Consider the following 22,460-nt stretch of genomic DNA (forward strand, 5'->3'; position numbering starts at 1 on the left):
AGTAATTAAAAAAAAATTCTTTTTTTCTTTTTTTTTTTAATCCTTACCCGAGGATACTTTTCCATTGATTTTTAGGGAGAATATAAGAAAGAAGGAAAGACAGAGAGAAACATGGATGTGAGAGAAACACATCGATTGGTTGCCTCCTGCAGGAGCCTGCAAGGGAGGTATGTGCCCTTGACTGGAATCGAACTTGGGACCCTTTGGTCTATAGGCCAAACCGGCCAGGGCTAGGAGTAATTCTTTCGTTTGATGTAAAGATTTTTGAAATGTGACTGTTGTAATTATCCAACAAATCGAATGTCTGATTTGGTTAAATACCTACAACTATGTCCCAGCATTTGGTTTTGAAGAAAACAAATGCAGAGTTTTCAGTGCTCTCTCTACTGATAACAAACATTTAGGCTTATTCCTTTCTGTAATCTCATTTTATGTCGTGTTCCAAGATTAAACAACTCATAAGCAAAAAAAGCAAGGCCTCTTTAAGTCAAATTCCTTAATTACTATTCTATTCTGAATCCAGAAAAGAGATAAACCAAAAACACTTCAAATTGCAACTGGGTAAACAGATTATTTAGAGTTGAATCAGCATGCAAGAGTATGTAGAAATGTTTATACTCATGAAGGCCTGTTGACTTATTTAGAATCACTGAAATCTAGCTTCCTCATTTTATTTTATTTTTAATATTTTATTGATTTTTTTACAGAGAGGAAGGGAGAAGGATAGAGAGTTAGAAACATTGATGAGAGAGAAACATCGATCAGCTGCCTCCTTCGCACCCCCTACTGGGGATGTGCCCGCAACCAAGGTACATGCCCTTGACTGGAATCAAACCTGGGACCCTTCAGTCTGCAGGCCGACGCTCTATCCACTGAGCCAAACCGGTCAGGGCAAGCTCCCTCATGTTAGGTTACTTACTGAAAGTCACTGTGGCAGCCTGAAAACAGTGCTTTTTCATAGAAACATGGAAAGTAAAGGTGAGTTTATCCTGTAGAGTGAGGACTTTGAACAATTTTGGTTATGGCTTTACTGAAGCAATGTAATTTTTTTCTGGAACGTTTTAAACTTAGAACTATACCCAATTGTTATTTTTAAAACATCTTATACAGATGAGTTTGTAAACTTTTTTTAAAAAAATATTTTTTTATTGATTTCAAAGAGGAAGGGAGAGGGAAGGAGGGATAGAAACATCAGTGATGAAGGAGAATCACCGAATGGCTGCCTTCTGCATACCCCCTACTGGGGATCGAGCCTGCAACCCCGGCATGGACCCTGACCAGGAATCAAACAGTGACCTCCTGGTTCATAGGTCAATGCTCAACCACCGAGCAACACTGGCCGGGCAAGTCTGTAAACTGTATTTTTCTGGATTGTATTAGTCCAAAAGAACTAAATGTTTGTACTTGACCAAGATGGTAATAATAGCAGCCAGGATTAGTACTAGTGGACTAACAATGAAAAAGAGAGAGAGGGATCTGTTACGTATATATATCGGCCAGTCTGGATACACAAGAGAGTAGTAACCTGTGAAACAAACATAAAATATCCTCTTAAATGTTGTTTTCATAATGCAGTAACATAATTCACAAAGACTTTAATGAAACCATTAAGATTTATATACATACGTGTGAGTTTGTCTCGCTGTGTGCTAACTGTAAAATCAGAGAGAAGAAAAAAATTAAAAGAGTAGGTACTGGGGAGGCTTTTGTTTTATTTTTAAAAACCAAGTTTCTAATTATAACTACTAACTGTTGCTTTGACTTTATTGTAGTGATTTTCAAAGGTTACTTTTTAAAGATTTTATTGTACTAACTACTCACTTGATATTTTTAAAGCAACTTTTATATAAACTAAACTTTTTATGTACCACTGCTGTAAATGGAAAATCATTTTACATATCATATCTAACAGATAATGAATCCAATTAAAATAAATATTAAAACATTAAATTTTTAAAATATAAAATATTAGTAATATTGAGTGTGAGCAATTTATTAAAATATTTTCCTGAAAATAAGTTCCTTCTTTAGAAAAATTATGCTGTTTATGATCAGTCAGTAAAAGAGAGACAGTTGCCTCTCTCATCCATTTCATTATGTTGGTAAATTACATATAGGGGCATTTGGCAATCATACTCATATCTACTCCTCTCCCTTCACTGAGCTTTATTCAGAATTTGACACTGGAGCACTAGGGAGAAAACTTTGCATTTGCCTTCGCCTTCTTGATACTTTCTTTATAGTCAAGACACCTTTTGACACCAATCCTACTCCAGCTGCTATTGGATTCCTGTGGTAGAACCAAAAAGGATCTGGCCCTCTGGGTACCTGTGAGCATCCCTGATCATCACACCTGGGCTTTTTCTGTGTTCAGTTACTGTGAAGCTGCTAGACTTCACACAGTTTTCAACATTGGTGGTTCTGTAGTTTAGTTGTAATTTTGATGTGGTTGTGGGAGGAAGTGAATACAGCGTTTATCTATGCCGCCGTCTTGGTTGGAAGCCTGGGCATATTGTTTCTAAAATCTATGGTTTTAACTTCTGTGCTATAAAACCTAACTTGTAAAACATAATAATTCACTTTGTAGTGTTGTAGCAACATGAAAGGGAAAATTCAGTAAATACATTGATACTCTGAGAACAGGTTTGTTGCACTTGGACTACACCTTACCAAGTTCTCCTGACAGAACTGGTATGAGTAAAATAAAGAATGCTTGAACTAGGGAGAAAGGACTGGCTCAGAAACCTGCTCGATAAAGTGTTACTGTTCTTGGAGGGAAGATGAGAGTTAACTGTTTACATCAGGAGAAAAGGAACGGGCAGTTTAAAATAATTTTGTAATTTTAGACCTGGAAGGGGTCTTAGAAAACACATAAGCAGCGGAACGCTTTTGCCAAACAAAATTTATGCAGTTAAACTAGGTTCACTCTGTCCTGCCTCTCTTCTAAGAACCTCACCCCAGCCCTGGAGCTCTGGGAGTTCAGTGCGTTACAGATGTGGACACTAACGTACTACACAAAAGGATTTGCACAACTTCAACAGCTTAATTGAGTTTTCTTCACATCATAGGAAAAAATTTAAAAATATACTGGGATGCAAAGAAATGTGTCTGGAAGAGGAACTTATAAATAAACTCTTGGCCAGTTATGGATTATTATTTCAAAATTACAAAGAATTTTGCTAGGATGTTTAGTAAAACATCCTTGAAGTTATCTTCATTGGCTTTCTACACCATCCTCATTAAAATATTGTTTTGCTCATTTAAGAAGTGCCCCATTACAGCTTCTTTCATTTATTCTACAGATGAAGATGCAGCCTTGAGTGCCTCGGACAAGTATATCACAAAATTCAGAATAATGTTCATTTGGATAGTTTCATTATACAAATTTTTGATCTTGCTGAAATTAGCAAATTTTGGGTCTATAGTTTTCAACACCATAGTCATTTTTGTGTTGTACTGATTAGAGCTAAATAAAAAGGATACTAATTGCTTCTTTAAATTTATATTAAACATATAGTGCTAAGACAATAATGAGCCATTGGTTTGATTGCAACCTAATAGCTATTCCTGATAATAGCTATTAGGATAAAACAAAGGTTTGCATTCTTAACTGTAGAAAGTTACAATCATTTAAACATTGTATTATGGGTAGATTGTTTCTTTTACTCACCGCACAGATTGTCCAAACAATTGTCATTTTGGGGGCAAGCACTGCAAGTGGATCCTTTTTTATATGGCAAAGTGGGGTAATTTCCTCTATAAAGAAGAAGAAAACTGTCCATTAGGAGAGGTTTGTTGTTGTTGTTGTATTACAATTACAATTTACTATGAATCCTTGACTAAACCCATAGGATAGAAGTTCAGATTCAGAGGTAAGAGAAGTGGAGAGAGGAAAGCAGAAATGGAAACCTGTTCACATATAGAGTTTCTTCTGTGTGCCTATGTCTGTAAACCTGTGTCTTGGTCTACATCATTTAATTCTTAACTCAGGGAGGAAAGTATTTTTCTATATTATAGATAAGGAAACTAAAGCTCTAAGGATTAAGTAGTTTGCAAAAAATCACTATATATATGTATGTGTGTATACACACACACACACATATATATCACAATATATGTTAGAGTCAGAACAAAACCCAGATCGCTTTGTCTCCCTCTGACTGCCTGGCCCATGTGATCACTGTCATCCAAGCAACTGTCCATCTTAGAAAGGGTGGTGTGACCTACATTGACTCCTCCATCCACAAGCCGCCCTGGTGTTTATTGGATGGGAGCCATTTGGCTGGATAAGCACCTAACAAAAGAAAATAAGACATGGGGAATGTCTAAGGTGCAGTATAAAAGATGTGATAGGAATTATCTTACCTAATAATAGACAAACATGTAATTGACCATACCTTCACTTCGCTAACCAGCCAATCAGGAGAGTATGCAAATTAACCCAACAAAGATGGTGGTTAATTTGCATACCTAGGCTCCAAGCTGCAGAGGAAAGCCTGAAGGCTCCAGGGCCAGCTCCGGCCAGAGCGAAGGCCTGGGTCCCGGGTGCCAGAGGCAAACTGGTGCCAGCAGCCAAGGGAAGGGAAGGCCTATTGAATGAATCTCTTTGTACAACAGGCCTCTAGTAGATAATAATTACTGAGTCTTCCTTGTGAGCTAGGCACTGTTCTAAGTCCTAATGAATTAACCTCAGCCCGATGAGGAAGATACAGTTATTTATCCCCATTATATTGCTAGAGGCTGAGGCACAGAGTGCAAGTAATTGACCAAGGTCACAGACTAGAAAGTGAGAGACTATCCAAACATTTTCTATCCCCGTGAAGATCTGCAGAGTAGCAGTGAGGGGCTGTGCATTTATTTCAGTGAACTTGCAGGTACACTAGACCTTTTTGGAACTCTGCTTTTAGAAAGAAGTTCTTAACTTTTTATGCCTGGGACCCTTTGGTTGTCTGGTGGGGTCTGTGGACTCTGAAAATAGTTGTGTTGTTTTTTTTTAATGCATAAAATAAATGTTATAGGACTAGTGTAAAAGAAACCAATTAAATTGAAAGTTGTCAAAACGGTAAACATTTGTGATATAGTAAAATGTACTTCTCTATTAAATATTAGATAAGGTCAAGCAGGGAGTTTAATAGTTATATTAATTTCAAAGCAGTGATGAATAAAAACTATTTTGAGATGATCTACAGCAACCAGAATGTGATACGAAAATATCTGTGATATTTACAAAAATATAATAGTGCCAATAGAATGCACAGGTGTTGCTGGTGAAACTGGAGTGTTCCCTTCATTTGTAATGAAATGTTACTTTCAGTAGAGGTTAGTGAAAATAAGATGTTATTTTTTCTAATCCAAGTTCAGGGACTCCCTTCCCCTAATACTATACTTTTACCTCTGAAGTTAACCTCCCCCCCCACCCCCTTAGAAACATATTAACATCTTATTTTGCACCCAAAAATATATGTTCTAATTTCGTTGGGCTCCACATTAATTTAGGTTGTTTTGGAAATTAAATTTACCCTCATGCTTACTCTACACCATGGAAATTAATCAAAGGAATGTAGTAGAGATTCTGATAACAATTATAAAAGATGTCCAAAATGGACATTAATCATCGGAATATCTTTCATTGTTAACACAATACTCATCGAATGGTTACGTTCTTAATTAAAATCATTTAGTAAAATCATTTATGCTACATTTTTTGTCTAATTGTGCATTACACATGATAAAGAAGAGGGGGAAATAGCTGCTTCAAAAATAAGCTAAAAATCGAGGCAGTTGCTATTCTAGGGAAGTGGCAGAATTCATCTTGGGAGAAACATGCTGCTGGCAAGGCCTGGATTTGTCTAGCTGGGGAGAGATTAAGACAAAGCAACCTAAAGTACTCAGCAGGACGTTTTCCTGTTTCCCTTGGTAGCCTGAGAGATAAAGGATCAGGGCCCTGGGGCTTTGCAAAAGAACAAGATTAACATAAGCAAGGGTCCCCAAAGCAGTGGTGGCTCAAGTATACTGGGTACTGTACTGGTTTTTTTGTTTGTTTGTTTGTTTGTTTGTTTGTTTTTTATATTTTATTGATTTCCTACAGAGAGGAAGGGAGAGGGATAGAGAGTCAGAAACATCGATGAGAGAGAAATATCGACCAGCTGCCTCCTGCACACCCCCTACTGGGTATGTGCCCGCAACCAAAGGTACATGCCCTGGACCGGAATCGAACCCGGGACCCTTGAGTCCGCAGGCCAATGCTCTATCCACTGAGCCAAACTGGTCAGGGGTACTGTACTGTTTGATAGTCAACATTGTCATGTCCTCTACTGTATTATAACCCTCTCTTCCTCAGTCCACTGAGTGAAGTTCTGTTACCCAGCATAGCCTTGCTCAGTGCGGCCCAGGGGAATGAAGGAGAGCATTGTGTCTGTGTTTGGGATAAGACAGATGAGAGAGATCTGAAGCTGCCAGGAGGAGAGGAGTCAAAACTGTCCTGAGCAATGGAAGAAGGTGAGGGTGTGCCTCAGAGCTGGAGGACAGGTGTGGCCATGAGGAGCAGGGACTCCGGGACAGCAGGGACTCCGGAGCCAGATGGCCAGGGCAGAGCCTGGCTCTGACACTCCCTAACTGAGGGACCTCGGCCAGCGGTTCACCCTTCGGTGCCTCAGTCTTCTTATCTGCAAAGGGGTAGTAACAAGCAGCCTCACGGTCTGTGAGGATTACATCGTTACTTAGAGCAGTGCTCAGAGCATGAGGAGCAGAGAACAAGCACAATGATCTGGGACACACTCATGGTATAACTTTAAGTAACAAAGTAGAAAACATGCATTTCCACAATCTCAGTTTTCTAAATAGGTGTATGAGGCATACGCAGGCATACTTAAACTTTAAGGAAGTTGGGGGAGAGGTCATGTGTCTTCCCGTTTTCTAAAAGGAGACATTGTAATCATTTTAAAGAAGAATTGTCAAAAGTAAATGAAATAAGTTATGTACATTAAGAAATTCAAATCAGAGTTATTTTTATTTTGACAATTGTGCAAAATTTCCAAGTTTTAAATAAACCAATAAATATAAAGTAACACCAATCCTCTTATTTTGTGGTGCTATTACCATATCCAATTAATCTGTGTCCCTGAAAACATTTTAGTCTTGCTACTGTTAAAAATGTACATATGTATTTATGTAGTATTTATAAAGGGTGTATACACACCCCACAAAATGTACCAGAATGCGAATGCAGTAGATTTCTAGGCAGAGGAATTAAGGCTAATATTACTATTCTTCTCTTATTTCAATTTCTTTAAAGTGAAAACAAATACTTTTGTAAAATAGAATTAATTTTTTTTTTTTTTTTTTTTTTTTTTAGAAAGAGGTTGATTTGAGCACTTACGCTGGTCCGTAGTTGCATATAAAATGTGCAGCATTAGGAAACGTTAAGCCGGTAACTGTAGGACAGAATTGTACTGCACAGCCAACTTTGTAACTATCTGCCCACACAACCTGAAAGAGAGTGAGAGAGAGAGAAAGCGAACATTTGATTGTGATTAGGCCTTCATAAACGTGGTGAGGTATAGTCACTCTAGTGAGGTAGAACACTTATACCACCAGGGAGGTTGTAGGTGCTCAGAACTCAGGTGGAAACAAGAATTGTAAATTATTATTCCGGGGGGGGGGGGGGGTGTCTGTGTGTGAAATATATAAAGAATAACAAAGATTTTTGACAGTTGGCGCAATGAAGAAATAAAGGGTCACAGGATAGGGAGTGACTGAGGGAGGAGGAGGCTGCTTTAACTTGGGTGTTCAGGGCAATGTCTGGGAGGTGGCATTTCAGCTGAGACCCGAGGAGGAGGAAGCAGCCCTGAGGAGGACCATGCAGGCCAGCTGTGCGAGGAGGAAGAGGCCCTGTGCAGGAGGAGCTCGCAGGGCGAGGGTCCTGAGTGGAGAGTGGCTGGGAGAGGAGAACAGCTGGGAACTAATGGTGAGGAGGAGGGGGGAGGAGATGCAGAGGCAATGAAGGCAGAGACAGAAGAGCAGGTCACGGGGAGTCTTGTATGCATGTGAGTCATGGGCCTTTTTCATGTGCTGGAAAGATCCCTTTGGTTGTTCTAAAGTAAATGGACTGAGAAGAGCAGGGAAGTAAGAGGGCGGGAATGTGGGAGGCTATCTCGGTGGTACAGAAAAGAGAAGTTCACACTTGGATTGTGGAGTGGAGTTCCTGAGAACCGACCAGGCTCATGGTTCCGGTCAGATGGAAAGCTGATAGGATTTCCTTTTGCTCTGAGTGTGGGGTTAAGAAAAAAAGACACAAATCAAGTTAATGTTTTAGGCCCGAGCAGCATTTACTGAGATGGGGAGAATCACCAAGGAGGAGGATGGGTGGTTGCACGGGTGGGGTTCTGTCCATGTCATGGGTGTGTTCAGAAGCCTATCAAGTGTCTGAGTGCACACTGAGCCGGCTGTTGGATAGAACCATCTGCAGCGCAGAGACACAAATCTGGAAGACATGTGACTGGATCAGACCACACAGACCAAAGTAATAGAAAATTTTACAAGTGAGAGCTGGGATCAAGCACAACCGCCAGCCAGGAGGTTGAAAGGAGAGGTCAGTAACACAGGGAACCAAGAACAGAGCCAGCTTCAGGGAGAGGGGGACCCTGTGACCAGAGGGCTGCATTCATGGTTTAATTCAATGCTGTCACACGTTTTAGTACCTTTACTGATACTTCCCCCTTATTTTTGAACAAGGACTCCACAGTTTTGTACTGGGTCCCACAAATTCCATAGCTCATCTTACCATAGTGTTTGGTGTCCCAGAACCTAAAGAAAAAAGGTATCTGGAGCCAAGCCAGCCATTAAAAGTACTTTTTTTTTTTTTTTTTTTACAGTGATACCATATTGCATTTTAAATTATTTTTACTCAAAAATTTTCACAACTCTGTGACAAGAACTGTGCTGAATATGGGGGATGCAAAGGTAAATGGGCTGGAGCCAGTGGGAGCCTTCACAGAATGCCAAGGAAAGCCGTCATCACATAGGGATTCATGCTGTACAGGGGAAGCAGAGGGTGCTCAGGGGTTATATAGCATGGGGCCCTACCCCCCTTACTCCCTTCCCCCCCTCGTTAGTGAGGTGGAGCTGGAGCTGAAGCTGGAGGGAGTGGGTCTGAGAGAGCCTGGAGAAGTCTTCCAGCAGAGGGCAGCATCCCTGTGAACCCAAGGTGAGAAGGACAAGGCCATTGAGGCTGCAGAAAAAGATCAAGTTTAGGTGAAAAACTCAATAATAAAAACCACTCCCTGGGGAGTGAGTATAGTATGAGGGAAGAGGGGAGCTGAGAATGGAGTCTGAGCTTCTCCAAGGTTCAGTGGTGGGGTAGGAGGCTCATAGGGCCTTCCTTTACCTCTATAACTTGTTTCTTCAGCCCATTTCTTCTACAAATAACTTCTTCTCCCTCTGTGATTTTCCAAATAAATGTTCTCTTATAGTTTGTAAAGAAAAAGGGGTGCTGGGTTTTATCAAATGCTTTTTCTGCATCTATTGATATGATCCTGTGGGTTCTATACTTCAATTTCTTTATGTGATATCATGTTTATTGATTTGTGAATAGTGTACCAACCTTGTATCCCCAGAATAAATACCACTTGACTCTGATTTATGATCTTTTTAATATGTTGCTGGATCTGGTTTGCTAACATTTTCTTTTTTAAATTTTATTTTATTGTTTAAAGTATTACAGATGGTAGTACATATGTACTCACCGGCACATGCCTCCCCCCCCCGCCCCCCTCACCCAGTGTCTTGTGTCCATTGGTTATGCTTATATGCAGGCATACAAGTCCTTCAGTTGATCTCTTACCCGCCCCCTACCACTCAACATTCCCCAGCCTTCCCACTGTAATTTGACAGTCTTGCTAACATTTTCTTGAGGATTTTAGCATCTATGTTCATCAGATATATTGGCCTATAATTTTCTTTCTTTGTTGTGTCTTCATCTGGTTTTGAAATTAGGATAATGCTGGCCTTGTAAAATGAGCATGGGAGGTTCTCCTTCTCTTGAATTTTTTGGAATAGTCTGAAAAGGATGTTGTTAACTCTTCTTTGAATGTTTGGTGAAATTAACCTGTGAAGCCATCTGGTCCAGGACTTTTATTTATAGGGAGTTTTTTGATTATTGCTTCAATTTCACTGGTTGTAAACTGTCTGCCTATTCAGACTTTTGGATTCTTCCTGATTAAGTTTGGAAGAATGTATGTTTCTAGGAATTTATCCATTCTGCCTATGTTGTCCAGTTTGTTGGCATATAGTTAGTTGTCATATATTTTCTTACAGTCCCTTGAATGTCTTTGGTATCAGTTGTTACTTCTCGTTCATTTCTGATTTTATTTATTTGGGTTGCCTCTCTCTCTCTTTTTGTTTTTTCTTGATGAATCTGGTTAAAGGTTTATCAATCTTGTTTATTTTTTTCAAAGAACCACCTCTTGGTTTCATTGATTCTTGTATTTTTACCCTTTGGTCTTTGAGAAATTTCTTCCAGGGTTTTTGTATGTCACATATTCCTAATCTTTGGGTCTTCCGCTCCTTCCCTCCCTCCCCGCCAGTATCTTTAATGCTTTAAGCCAGTGGTTCTCAACCTGTGGGTTGCATCCCCTTTGGGGGGTCGAACCTTTCACAGGGGTTGCCTAAAACCATCGGAAAACACATATATAATTACATATTGTTGTTGTGATTAACCACTATGCTTTAATTATGTTCAATTTGTAACAATGAAATTGGGGGTCACCACAACATGAGGAACTGTATTAAAGGGTCACGGCATTAGGAAGGTTGAGAACCACTGCTTTAAGCTATTCTTCTTTATTCTACTTTCTTTTATATTTCTGGTATATTTTTTCTAAGAGTATTAGATGGTCTCTTTTTTAAAAAGTCAGGTTGTAATGAGCATGTAGTAAAAGCCATCCTTTTTATGTGTATAGTTCCAAGAATTTTGTCAAAAGCATATATTCATACTAGAGGCCTGGTGCACAAAAATTTGTGCACAAGGTGGGGGGGGGGGGGGTTCCTCAGCCAGGCCTGTGCCCTCTCGCAGTCTGGGGCTCCTCAGGGGATGACCACTTGCTGGCTTAGGCCTGCTCCCCGGGGGATTGGGCCTAAGATGGCAATCAGACATCCCTCTGGCAGCCCAGCAGCCCTCAGGGGATGTCCACTTGCGAGCGGGGAGCAGGCCTAAACTGCAGTCCGACATCCTTAGTGCTGCTGAGGAGGCAGGAGAGGCTCCCACCACCACAACTGTACTGGCAGCCATCAGCCTGGCTTGTGACTGAGCAGAGCTCCTCCCATGTGAGAGCGCCCTGACCACCAGAAGGCAGCTCCTGCATTGAGCATCTTCCCCCTGGTGGTCAGTGTGTGTCATAGTGACCAGTCATTCCCAGTCCTTCTGCTGTTAGGGTCAGTTTGCATATTGCCCTTTTACTATATAGGATAGAGGCCTGGTGCATGGGTGGGGGCCGGCTGGTTTGCCCTGAAGGGTGTCCTGGATCAGGGTGGGGGTCCCGCTGGGGTGCCTGGCCAGCCTGGATGAGGGGATGATGGCTGTTTGCAGCTGGTCGCACCCCCTTCAGGGTGGGGGTCCCCACTGGGGTGCCTGGCCAGTCTGGGTGAGGGGCTGAGGGCCGTTTTCAGGCTGGCGGGTGACTGAAGCTCCCAACCTCTCTCTTTTTTTTTTATTCTAGGATTTATTTACCTTCTATGGCTGTCACTGGAGCTGAGAGCCAGCTTTAGCTCTGAGGCTCAGCTCCAGCTCTGAGACCTCAGCTGCTGAAAGCAAGCATCTGGGTTTGTTTGGCTTCTATAATTGAAACACTGTTTCAGCTCCAGCTCTGAGGCCCGGCTGGCTGAAAGCAGGTTTCTGGGGTTTATTTAGCTTCTATAATTGCAACATTGTTTCTTAGAGTGCAAGCTCAGAGTCCAGCAGCAGCAGGCGGGGAACCTTGGCGTCCTCCATCACTGGAGCAACCAAGCCTCCTGTTCACTTCAGCTGTCTGGCCGCCGGCCGCCATCTTCATTGGCAGTTAATTTGCATATCGCCCTGGTTAGCCAATGGGAAGCATGTCGGAGGTATGGTTAATTACCATGTTTGTCTATTATTAGGTAGGCTAGAAGATCTAGAACATTTCCATCACCCCAAAAAGTTTCCCTGTGCCCTTTATAGTGAGGCACTATCCCACCCTCCATCCCTAGCAATCACTAATTTGGTTTTTTGCCTATGTAGTTTTGCTTTTCCCAGAATCTTACACAAATTGGATCATTTTAAATGTAGCTATTGAATCAGGCTTCTTTCATTTAGCGTAAGCTAAATTTCCAGATTCATTCATGTTGTTGAGTCCATTAGTAGCCACTCCCTTTCATTGCTGAGTAATATTTGTTCATGGATATACCACAATTAGTGTGTCCATTCAAGTTGGTCTTTTAATAAAAGCTTCCTGGGCATTCAGATTCTGGGTTTAATTTCTGGAGCAACAAAGTCCGAGTTCATCTTCCAGCTCATACACTCTGTGTGCTTAGCTTCCTCGTCAATTAAATGAGAATAGCACCAACTCCACAGGCTTATTTTGACATTTTAAATGGGCTAATAAGAAAATGCTTAGAAAGCTTCTGGTACATAGCAAGCACTCAGCAAATGTTCATTTTTAATTCTCTTATAACTAATTTTTTCTGCTTTAAAATTTTTGAAAATTTTTATTGTCAGATTTCTATTGCATGCTTTTTTTTGTCTTTTAATATGGTAGACAAAAAAACATAAATATAAAAAAAAATAAGAGCTACTCATTGAGAATTTACCCAGTGCCAGGGTAATGTTAAGCACTTTACATGCAACATCATGTTTAACCTCGTAACAAGTCAATAAATAGGTACTGCCCTGATTTCTATAGATGAGCATTGGAACCTAATTTGCTTGACCTGGCAGTACTGTGAGGAGAGTCCATGCCCTAAGCAAAATGCCTACAGTGTGCTTCCCCTTTTAGCAGAACCAGGAAGGACTCTCTTACCTTTCTCACAAAAACACGGCATTTGGGGAACTAAGTGGGGGCAGACATGTCTCTCCCTTCTGGTTAACAACCCCTTCCCACCACCCTCCCCTTTCAATTCTCAGTATGAGTCCATCTAGCTCTTTACCAGGGGTATGGTAACCTTGTACATATAAAAAGCCAGCTAGAAAAACTGGGAAACATGTCCCAGTTCCTTTGTTTCTGTGAGAGTAAAAAAATAACAAAAATTTCTTGAGGGTTGGGGTGGGGTGGGGAAGGACATAAAAACAACAATGAGACCAATAGAGGGCATCCTCCACACTGTCGAACCTAAGCTGCTGCCCCACCCAGATACGAAAGTAAAACTATTTCAGACTTTACAAAGCTGAACTGTCGGCAACAAAATATATAATGTAAATACTCTGTCATATTATTATACCAAAATTCTTCCACAAGACAAATCATCTTTCATGAAGACAGCTAACGTGTTAGCGTTTTAAGAAGTATCATACCTTTGTGAGGTAATAATGGGTCTGAATCTATTGTCTTTATACAACCACCCTCCACAAGCCCAAATCTGAAAATAGCTTGCTTTTTATTAATAGAAGATGACAATAAGTGGGAGGTTATAATACCCACTTGAGGTCGTTCCAAGCATGGATTTAAAATAGCAACTGAGTAGTCTTGGCTCTCCCAGCGAGGTTTTGTGCAAGCCACGCCTTCTTCCAATATAATTGGTGGAAAACCATCTCATGGAAGAAATGCACTCTTTGTTCAGTGCATACTAAATACTAGTACCTTACTAGATAATTTACAGACATTGTATTATTTAATCTTTACAATATACCTGGTATCTGAATCCCAGCTCTTCTTCTGACTAAATGACATTGGGAAAACAATTTCTTAACCTTTCTGAGGTTGTGTATTCATATATGGAGATTAGTGTTTCTCTTATAGGTTTGTAGTGAGAATTGAATGAATGAGATCTTAGACATAGAGAACTAAGCACCACACTCACTTAAAAAGTAATTGCTGCCTGGCTGACATGGCTCAGTGGTTGAGTGTTGACCTATGAACCAGGAAGTCACGGTTTGATTCATGATCAGGGCACATGCCCAGGTTGCGGGTTTGATCCCCAGTGCGGGTTGTGCAAGAGGCAGCCGATCAATGATTCTCTCTCATCATTGATGTTTCTATCTCTCTCTCTCTCCCTCTCCCTTCCTCTCTGAAATCAATAAAAATATTTTTTTAAAAGAGTAATTGCTGGGGGTGCATCTTCCCAGACCCAGGGGGTTCCTGGACATGCTCCCCAGAATGAGGGTCCCTCTTCTGAAGAGGGGTAGAATGTCTCTTACAGAGAACAGGTTAGGATCACTCAGCTTGGGCTCTGACACCTGTATGCAATGGAGTGGGTTTTAGTGTGTCCAAAATATTAGCCATTCTTTCTCCCCCTGGATGTAAAGGGGAAATTTATAAGTAAGCTTAGTTTTCAAGAATGAACTTATGTTTCCTGCTGTGTGAACAACTCCTGTGTTTTCACACCTCCCTTTGGCCAGATAAGCTGCTCTGTCCTTTTTGCTCAAGGGCACTCTGTCAGTTTTTCCAAATTGCACTAGCTGCGCACTGTTTGTTATATGTCCATTTACACGTATGGCTCTCTTCAAAGAAGGCCAACTCCTGAGGGTCAGGGCCATTCCCTACTGAGTCCTTCACTCCCTAGCTCACTCCCCAGTTCTCCTCATTCCTACTTCTGCCCAGTAAAGTGTTAGCACATAAGCTGTTGTCTCAGGTTCTGTTTCTTAGGAACTTGGACTTAACATATGACCAGTGCCTTACAAAGTGCCTGGTATAGGGTAGAAGCTTAAACGTTGCTTGAAGGAGAGTTGGCATCCTCAAACTGACAATTATTTCTGGAGATTTAAACACCATCATGCACTCTGACTGGTGTTGTTCAGTGGTTAGATTCCCTATCTAAGGCTTTACCTGGGTTGTAGGCTTGATCCCTCCTGTCCCTGGTCAGGGAGCATGTGGGAGGAAACCAATTAATGTATCTCTCACATCAAAGTCTCTCCCTCCCTCCCTTCTACTTTCTCTAAAAACCAATGGCAAAAATATCCTCAGGTGAGGATTAACTAGATAAATAAATAAATAAACAAACAAACAAATACAAACACCATAATGCATAATGTTACCAAGTACCACTTGTAGGCAATCTGGATTTAGCTTTCTTGTCCTGTAGGACTTGTGGGAACCCAACAAAATTTATTTCCTGGTTAATTTTATTTGTAAGCATAAACCAAAATTGACTTAAAAAAAAAACACTAAAAGACAAAACGGACATCATCCAGAACCACAGGAAGGCTGGCCGAGTGGAAATTCTACAGCTAGAAGGAAAGAGAAAAGCTCACTGAGACTCAGAGGAGGTGCGGAAGTAAAGTGCAGAGGTACGGAGGCGCACGTGGAAAGGGCTGGCAGCTGAGGATGCAGCTGTCTTTTTCAATTGGGAGGGAGACACAAGCACCTGACTGCTCTGAATGCCAGTTCCAGGAGAGTCTCTGGGGACCCAGACTCAGACTGGGAGAAACTGGACTGTCTGGCATTGGAAAGAACTTGAGAGCGGCTTTCTCTCAGAGGTGCTTGCAGTGATTACCGCGGAACACTGAGACCTGGGCCTCTTAGGGCAGGGCTGAGGATCAGCCATAGCTGTTTGCTCCACCCTGTTGATTCCCTGAGACCCCGCCCCACCCAAGCTGTGCACAGAGGCTTTTGCATATGAATGCCCTGGCCCTTTGCAATCTGAAAATTACCTAACTAACTGCAGCTGGGTCAGAGAGACCCAGAACTTCCAAAAATAAGGTCCAAGGCCCCAAAACAGCTTGCATTGCTTCACAGCTGGGCCTCATCTAGGCACCTCCAAACTCCAAACAAAGAAAAGGAATCTGCAGATCTCTCCATAGCTCCTGCTGGGTAGCCTCAGGCAGAGACTAGATTAGCTCTTCCTTAGAGATCCAAGAGCCAGTGTACCCAGTGGTCAGAGTGGGACCATCCAGATTACAACTCCTCAGATCCATAAGGGACACAATCAGGGAGCAGACTCAGTGAGCACCAAAGCCCCACTGATGCAAGTCTTGCCCCTAAGGGTGTCTCCAGCACAGAAGTTCTCCCACTGCAGACACAGCTGATTCTCACAGCCAATTGGCCTGGAGGTCAATTCCTCCCAGTGATACCTACAACAATCAAGGCTTAACTACAACAAGACTGTGCACAAAACCCACAAAGGGGTACACCAAGAGTGTCCACCTCAGGTAATTGGGGAGGCTGAGCCACTGGGCCCTATAGGACACCTAGCACACAAAGCCACTCTACCAACACAGGGAAGCAGCCAAAATGAGGAGACAAAGAAACAGGTCACAAATGAGAGAAATGGAGGAAAGCAAGCTACTGGATATAGAGTTCAAAACCATGATTATAAGCTTTTTCAAGAATTTTCTAGAAACCACTGATAAATTTAATGAGACCCTTGAGGATATGAAAAAGGACCACCTAGAAATTAAGCATACACTGACTGAAATAAAAAATATTATACAGAGACCCAACAGCAGACTAGAGGATCGCAAGAATCAAGTCAAAGATTTGAAATAGGAAGAAGCAAAAAATGCCCAACCGGAAAAAAAAAAGAATAAAGAATCCAAAAATATGAAGATAGTGTAAGGAGCCTCTGGGACAAATTCAAGCGTACCAACATCTGAATTATGGGGGTGCCAGAAGAAGAGAGAGAGCAAGCTATTGAAAACCTATTTGAAGAAATAAGGACAGAAAACTTCCCCTACCTGGTGACAGAAATAGACTTACAAGTCCAGGATGCGCAGGGAACCCCAAACAAAAGGAATCCAAAGAGGACCACACCAAGACACATCATAATTAAAATGCCAAGAGCAAAAGACAAAGAGAGAATCTTAAAAGCAGCAAGAGAAAAACAGTCAGTTACCTACAAGGGAGTACCCATATGACTGTCAGCTGATTTCTCAACAGAAACTATGCAGGCCAGAAGGGAGTGGCAAGAAATATTCAAAATGATGAATACCAAGAACCTACATCCAAGATTACTTTACCCAGCAAAGTTGTCATTCAGAATTGAAGGTCAGATAAAGAGCTTCAAAGATAAGAAAAAGCTAAAGGAGTTCATCATCACCAAACCAGTATTATATGAAATGCTGAAAGGTATCCTTTAAGAAGATAAATAATTTGATGAACAGAATAAACTGGTGAATATAATAGAATCAGGGACATAGAAAGGGAGTGGACTGACAATTCTCAGGGGGGAAGGGGTGTGGGGGGTGTGGGAAGAGACTGGACAAAAATCATACAGCTATGGATGAGGACAATGGCAGAGGTAAGGGCAGAAGGTGGGGTGGGAACTGGGTGGAGGGGAGCTATGAGAGGAAAAAAGAGGAACAACTGTAATAATATGAACAATAAAGATTTAATTAAAAATAAAGAAAGAAAGAAAAGAAAAGAAACACAAACCAAAATTGATGGTTTATGGAATAAATTTAGGGGAACCATACTTATTTTCCAAGAAATGGACTTAATACTACTGATGACTTCATAGCCCCTACTTGCTTACAGTATGAAAATCTCACTGAAATCTGTCCTTCCCTTCTCATCACACAATCATAACCTCTTTGTAACTGTGCTTAACTTGTTTTACCTATAACAATACCAGTGAAGTCAAAGGCCTTACGGAACTGAACTGTATTAAGAGTTTTTCTAATAACATTTGCTCTTTAAAAACTCTTGTTAGGGCCCTAACCAGTTTGGCTCAGTGGATAGAGCATCGGTCTGTGGACTGAAGGGTCCCAGGTTTGATTCCAGTCAAGGGCATGTACCTTGGTTGCGGGTATATCCCCAATAGGGGGTGTGCAGGAGGCACCTGATCGATGTTTCTAACTCTTTATCCTTCCCCCTTCCTCTCTGTAAAAAATCAATAAAATACATTAAAAAAAGAAAAACTCTTGTTAGGAATGTTTTTGCCATCATACCTCATTTCAACACATTCTTGCTCATTCAAACCTGTCCAACATAGATTAAGTCCCTTTAGTTCTTGGCTTAACAAGGACTGCCAGGAAATAAATATAAGTAAACAAAACATGTCCAGCAGGCAGACAGCTTGAGTGGAGTGGGGTGGGGTGGGGTGGGGTGGGGTAGGGTGGGGTGGGGTACGGTGAGGTGGGGTGTGGTGGGGGTGGAGGGATTGAGCATAAAAGAAAAAAAGAGAGAGAACTCATGAACATGGACAACAGTGTGGTGACTGTGCCAGGGGGAGGGGTGAAAAAGAGAGCATAGAAGGAATAAATGGTGATGGAAAAATAAAATAAAAAAGACACACACATACACACACACACACACACCCATGTCCAGCCCAGAAAGTCGCCTATGGAGAAGACTTCGGAAGATGCTACCTAGGAACTTCTTCCCATAAAGTTGCCAACGTGAGTTAGGGTTAGGGAGCTAAAACCAGCTTGAGTGAAAAACAAAACAAAACAAAAAAATCTCAATGGGAGGTTCTGAATGTCGCTTTGGGACTAATACTATTGATTTGGGGGCAGAAAAGCCACACCATTGTTTATACTGTGGCTTTTGGTTTACATGTTGGTGTCTCTCTAGGGGGTGTAACTTGTTTTTTTCTCCTTTTGTGACACTTGATAAGCTCTCGATCCACGTTTGAAAGAATTGGAGGATACGAAAGCATCAATTCTTATTGATGCTGCTGTCTGAGAGGCTCATTTCTCCCAATTTTGTAGTTCCAAACCAACAGCGTCACCTTTCATAGAGCACTCGTACTTGACCATCCACTCTTAAGGCCCTGTGATTGCTTACAAATGGAATAAAGCCGCACGGGAAAAGAGCTGTTATCAAAATTATTCCAAACCATGGTGGGCCTGCACATGTCACCATGTCCACTAAACTGCTCAACCACCAACTCTGCTATTGGACTCTGTTCTATTTATTTATTTATTTATTTATTTATTTAAATATATTTTATTGATTTTTTACAGAGAGGAAGGGAAAGGGATAGAGAGTTAGAAACATCGATGAGAGAAAAACATCGATCAGCTGCCTCCTGCACACTCCCCACTGGGGATGTGCCTGCAACCAAGGTACATGCCCTTGACCAGAATTGAACCTGGGACCCTTGAGTCCGAAGGCCAACGCTCTATCCGCTGAGCCAAACCGGTTAGGGCTCCATTTATTTATTTTTAAGAGGAAACCTGTAACCCCGACTCTGTCATATTGACAGCTGTACTAGCTTCCTGTATATTTTCTTAACACTTGGTTCCAGTTTTGTCCTCACCCATGAAAAGATGGTCTCAAGAGAATACAGCGCAGATCCTTACCTGAGTGTAATGGCCACAGACCTTGCTGCACCTCCGAGTCTTGAAGTCATAGTATTCAATTTCATTGTACCAGCTTGTGATGGCTGAAGACACAGAAAAGATGGACCAAGTCCCACTCCAGATGTTTTCTCCCAGTGAAGTGAAATTCGGGTGCAGCAGGTGGGGTGTCTTCAGCTGTACGTTATGTGAAAACTGACATTTTCTTGCCCACGCTTTTGCCGTTTGGGCTAGTACTGGGTCCCAGGTCTGCGAAAACAAATATTAAACAACAAGAGGGTCAAGAATGGAACCTATTTATGCAACAATGTAACTGGAGTGAGCAAAGTGGGAATTTAAATGGGGAATGAGGTGTGAGGACAAGAATAGAGAAGGAACCACTGCACATGGTCCTCTATAGAAGCCTGGTCTTCAAGTAATAACTAGGGCTACTAGGAAACACGAGCATCTAATTTCGTGGAATTTAGCCTCTGGGTGACTGACACAGACCAACATCTCACTGAAGATCTATTAAGGTTGCCCTGGCTATCCGAGAGTAGAGTAGACCTACGAACACTTCGGTTAGCCAAAATCGGTGTAAAGCGAAAAAGCAATGAGCTTAGGACACATCTTGCTAATGATGCACAAAGTAAGTGGAAATAAAGCACAAATGCCCACAGACACAGGTCAAACCTTGGCGCTGTGGTGCTGATGTAGCTCCTGGGAGGGGCTTGCTCAGGGTGCAGCGGCCTCTGTACAGCTGGGAAACCAACACTGAACACTCCTTCTGCTTTTCACTTGTTTTTCATAGAAGGGGAGACCCTCTTCAGGTGTCTTTCAGTTGGAGAAAACAGGTAGGGATGTAGGTCTTTTTGTAAAGCAAAGTGGCATAAAGAGAACTTTCTAAAAGCAAGAGGTATCTGTAGGTGCAAAATATTGTGAGCTGTTTGACGTCTTTTAGAAAATGTAAAAACCACAATACTTGACATCTTAAGAGCTCAGAAAGGTTAAAAACCAGCTCAAAGCCACAGAACTGGGATTCAAACCCAAACCAGTGAATCAAAATCCGATGTGTCCCCATACTCCATTTGCTGTCTTCCTGAGAAAGTCAGTACTCTGCTGGCCACAAACAGTTCCACTTAGAGCCCAGAACAAACACAAAACCCTCACAAAAATGAAAAGGGAACAAAAGACAAAAAGAGAAGTGCAATCTATCTAAGCCCTGAGGAAAGGAAGTGACCACAAAGAGAACTGAAATGTATTTGCCCTACTGTTGACAGACAGCTACACCGGGTTTGTTTTGATCACAGACTGTAAATTTACCGAGCACATTAATGACAATGAAAAAAACACACAACACAAACAAACAACAACATCCAGGGTTACCAAGGATTCCCCTCCAAAAATCAGCACACAGTAGTTGTTTTTGACTGACTTATGCCACAAACACTGATATTTGCCTTACCATGTACAGCATGTCACTGGCTGCCGGCTTCACCTCTGATCGGAACTTGTTATGAATGCGAACACAGTCTTTGATAAACGCTTCATTGTCGATATCTGGTAAACTGTTTGCTGAATAAGAGTAACTGGAGACCACAGAAACCGTCCAGGCTGTCAGAGCAAGGGTGACTCGCATGCTCGGGCATCTGGCGCGGAGCCACCGCAGGTTCTGCCTGTGCGCGTCTCAGTTTTGTAAAGCACAGCCCACTCCCGCTTTGAGAAGTGGCAAAGCAGAACACGAGTGACAAGTTTGAAGATATGGGTTTCTCCATATATGGCTTGCTGCTTTTAACCCTGTTTTCAGTGGTTCTCAGTGCACCTATTACAACACAGATTTTTATGAGGCTGAGTCAGACTTTTGTCTGAGTTGGGGGATATTTCCAAAGGAAACTCTGGAATCTCCAGAAATAACAGTTTCAGTTTTTACAGAGGTTCTGCTGGTTAAATAAAAACATATCTCTTACTTGTAGAAATGCTTTTTAAAAACTTTTCTGGGGGGCCCTGGCCAGTGTGGCTTAGTAGGTTGAACATCATCCCTTGCACCAAGAAAGAGGTCCCCAGTTCAATTCCTGGTGGGGGCACATGCCAAGGTTTCAGGTTCGATCCCCAGTAGGGGGCGTGCAGGAGGCGGCTGATGGATGTTTCTCCCTCATCTTTCCCCTTTCTCTCTATAAAAACATATTTTTTTAAAAACAACTTTTTTGGAGTATCTAGATAACATCATAAACTTGACCTAGATTTGTCCTTTCAAATACATGATGAGCTCTCTTATTTCTTGGGGAGAAATGATGTGTAATTCTTTATACCCCTGTATTTCCCTCTCTGATTGTATTTTCCTAGTATAAATTCTTAGGCTCCAAAAGGCTCTAGTCACCCATTACATTGAGAATGAGGATGCCTGGGTGGGAATGGACAAAGACAAAGAATCCAGAAAGGGAGAAAGACTATGCTATTTACCAACCAAATGCAAACACATGACTGCCATGGTGTCTGTGTGGTAATGCTTCATACCAGAATAACTTGAGATAAGCCAGTTTTATACACGCCAGGGTACACAAGTTAACTCTATCTAATTCACATCCTCTGAACATTCAGAAACCCACACTCCAAAGGCGGGAAGGTTATAGAAATAGACACCAGAGTTTGTTCGGTAGATTGGGGAATGTTCAAGAGTGATTTCCTTTGGCGAAATGAGTAGTGCTCAACGATGGTTTGTAGGAAGATGGAACATGCCTTCCTGCCGTTGGGTAAATGAGGTAAAGAAAAAGCCAAGCACAGCACTCCAGAGACCCGTCTCAGAGGCCCCTGTCCCCCCCGCCTTGACTCAGACCTGACTTCAGACCTGGCCAATCCTGGCTTCGGAATGGATCTCAAGTGAGCCTCTCGTAGAATTGTGTGATTGGAGTGTCCCAGGACAGAGAGGACTGTGTTCTGTTTGCTATGAATGTTTATATATTTAGCAGCACTTGTCCAAGACTTGCTTTCATACTAGCATACCATCAAATATTGAGGTTGTGGGGGAGGGGAAAGTAGCCTTTGATAGACCAGCTCCACTGCATGAGGCTCCCCCTTC

General features: G+C 41.8%; 1 protein-coding gene across 1 annotated transcript; it reads right to left on the reverse strand.

The window, feature by feature from the left end:
- Positions 1–1,124: 1,124 nt before the first annotated feature.
- GLIPR1 (GLI pathogenesis related 1) lies at positions 1,125–21,089 on the reverse strand. Its single transcript, XM_070409694.1, has 6 exons — positions 20,850–21,089; positions 19,409–19,654; positions 7,379–7,488; positions 3,671–3,756; positions 1,627–1,653; positions 1,125–1,525 (listed from the first exon to the last, which is right to left on the reverse strand). The coding sequence occupies exons 1-6, from the start codon at positions 21,021–21,023 to the stop codon at positions 1,377–1,379; spliced, it is 792 nt and encodes a 263-aa protein (XP_070265795.1). The 5' UTR covers positions 21,024–21,089; the 3' UTR covers positions 1,125–1,376.
- Positions 21,090–22,460: the final 1,371 nt, after the last annotated feature.

Source organism: Myotis yumanensis, unplaced genomic scaffold, assembly GCF_028538775.1.
Source record: "Myotis yumanensis isolate MYYU_CA2020_CCGP unplaced genomic scaffold, mMyoYum1.0.hap1 SCAF_3, whole genome shotgun sequence".
Taxonomy (NCBI): domain Eukaryota; kingdom Metazoa; phylum Chordata; class Mammalia; order Chiroptera; family Vespertilionidae; genus Myotis; species Myotis yumanensis.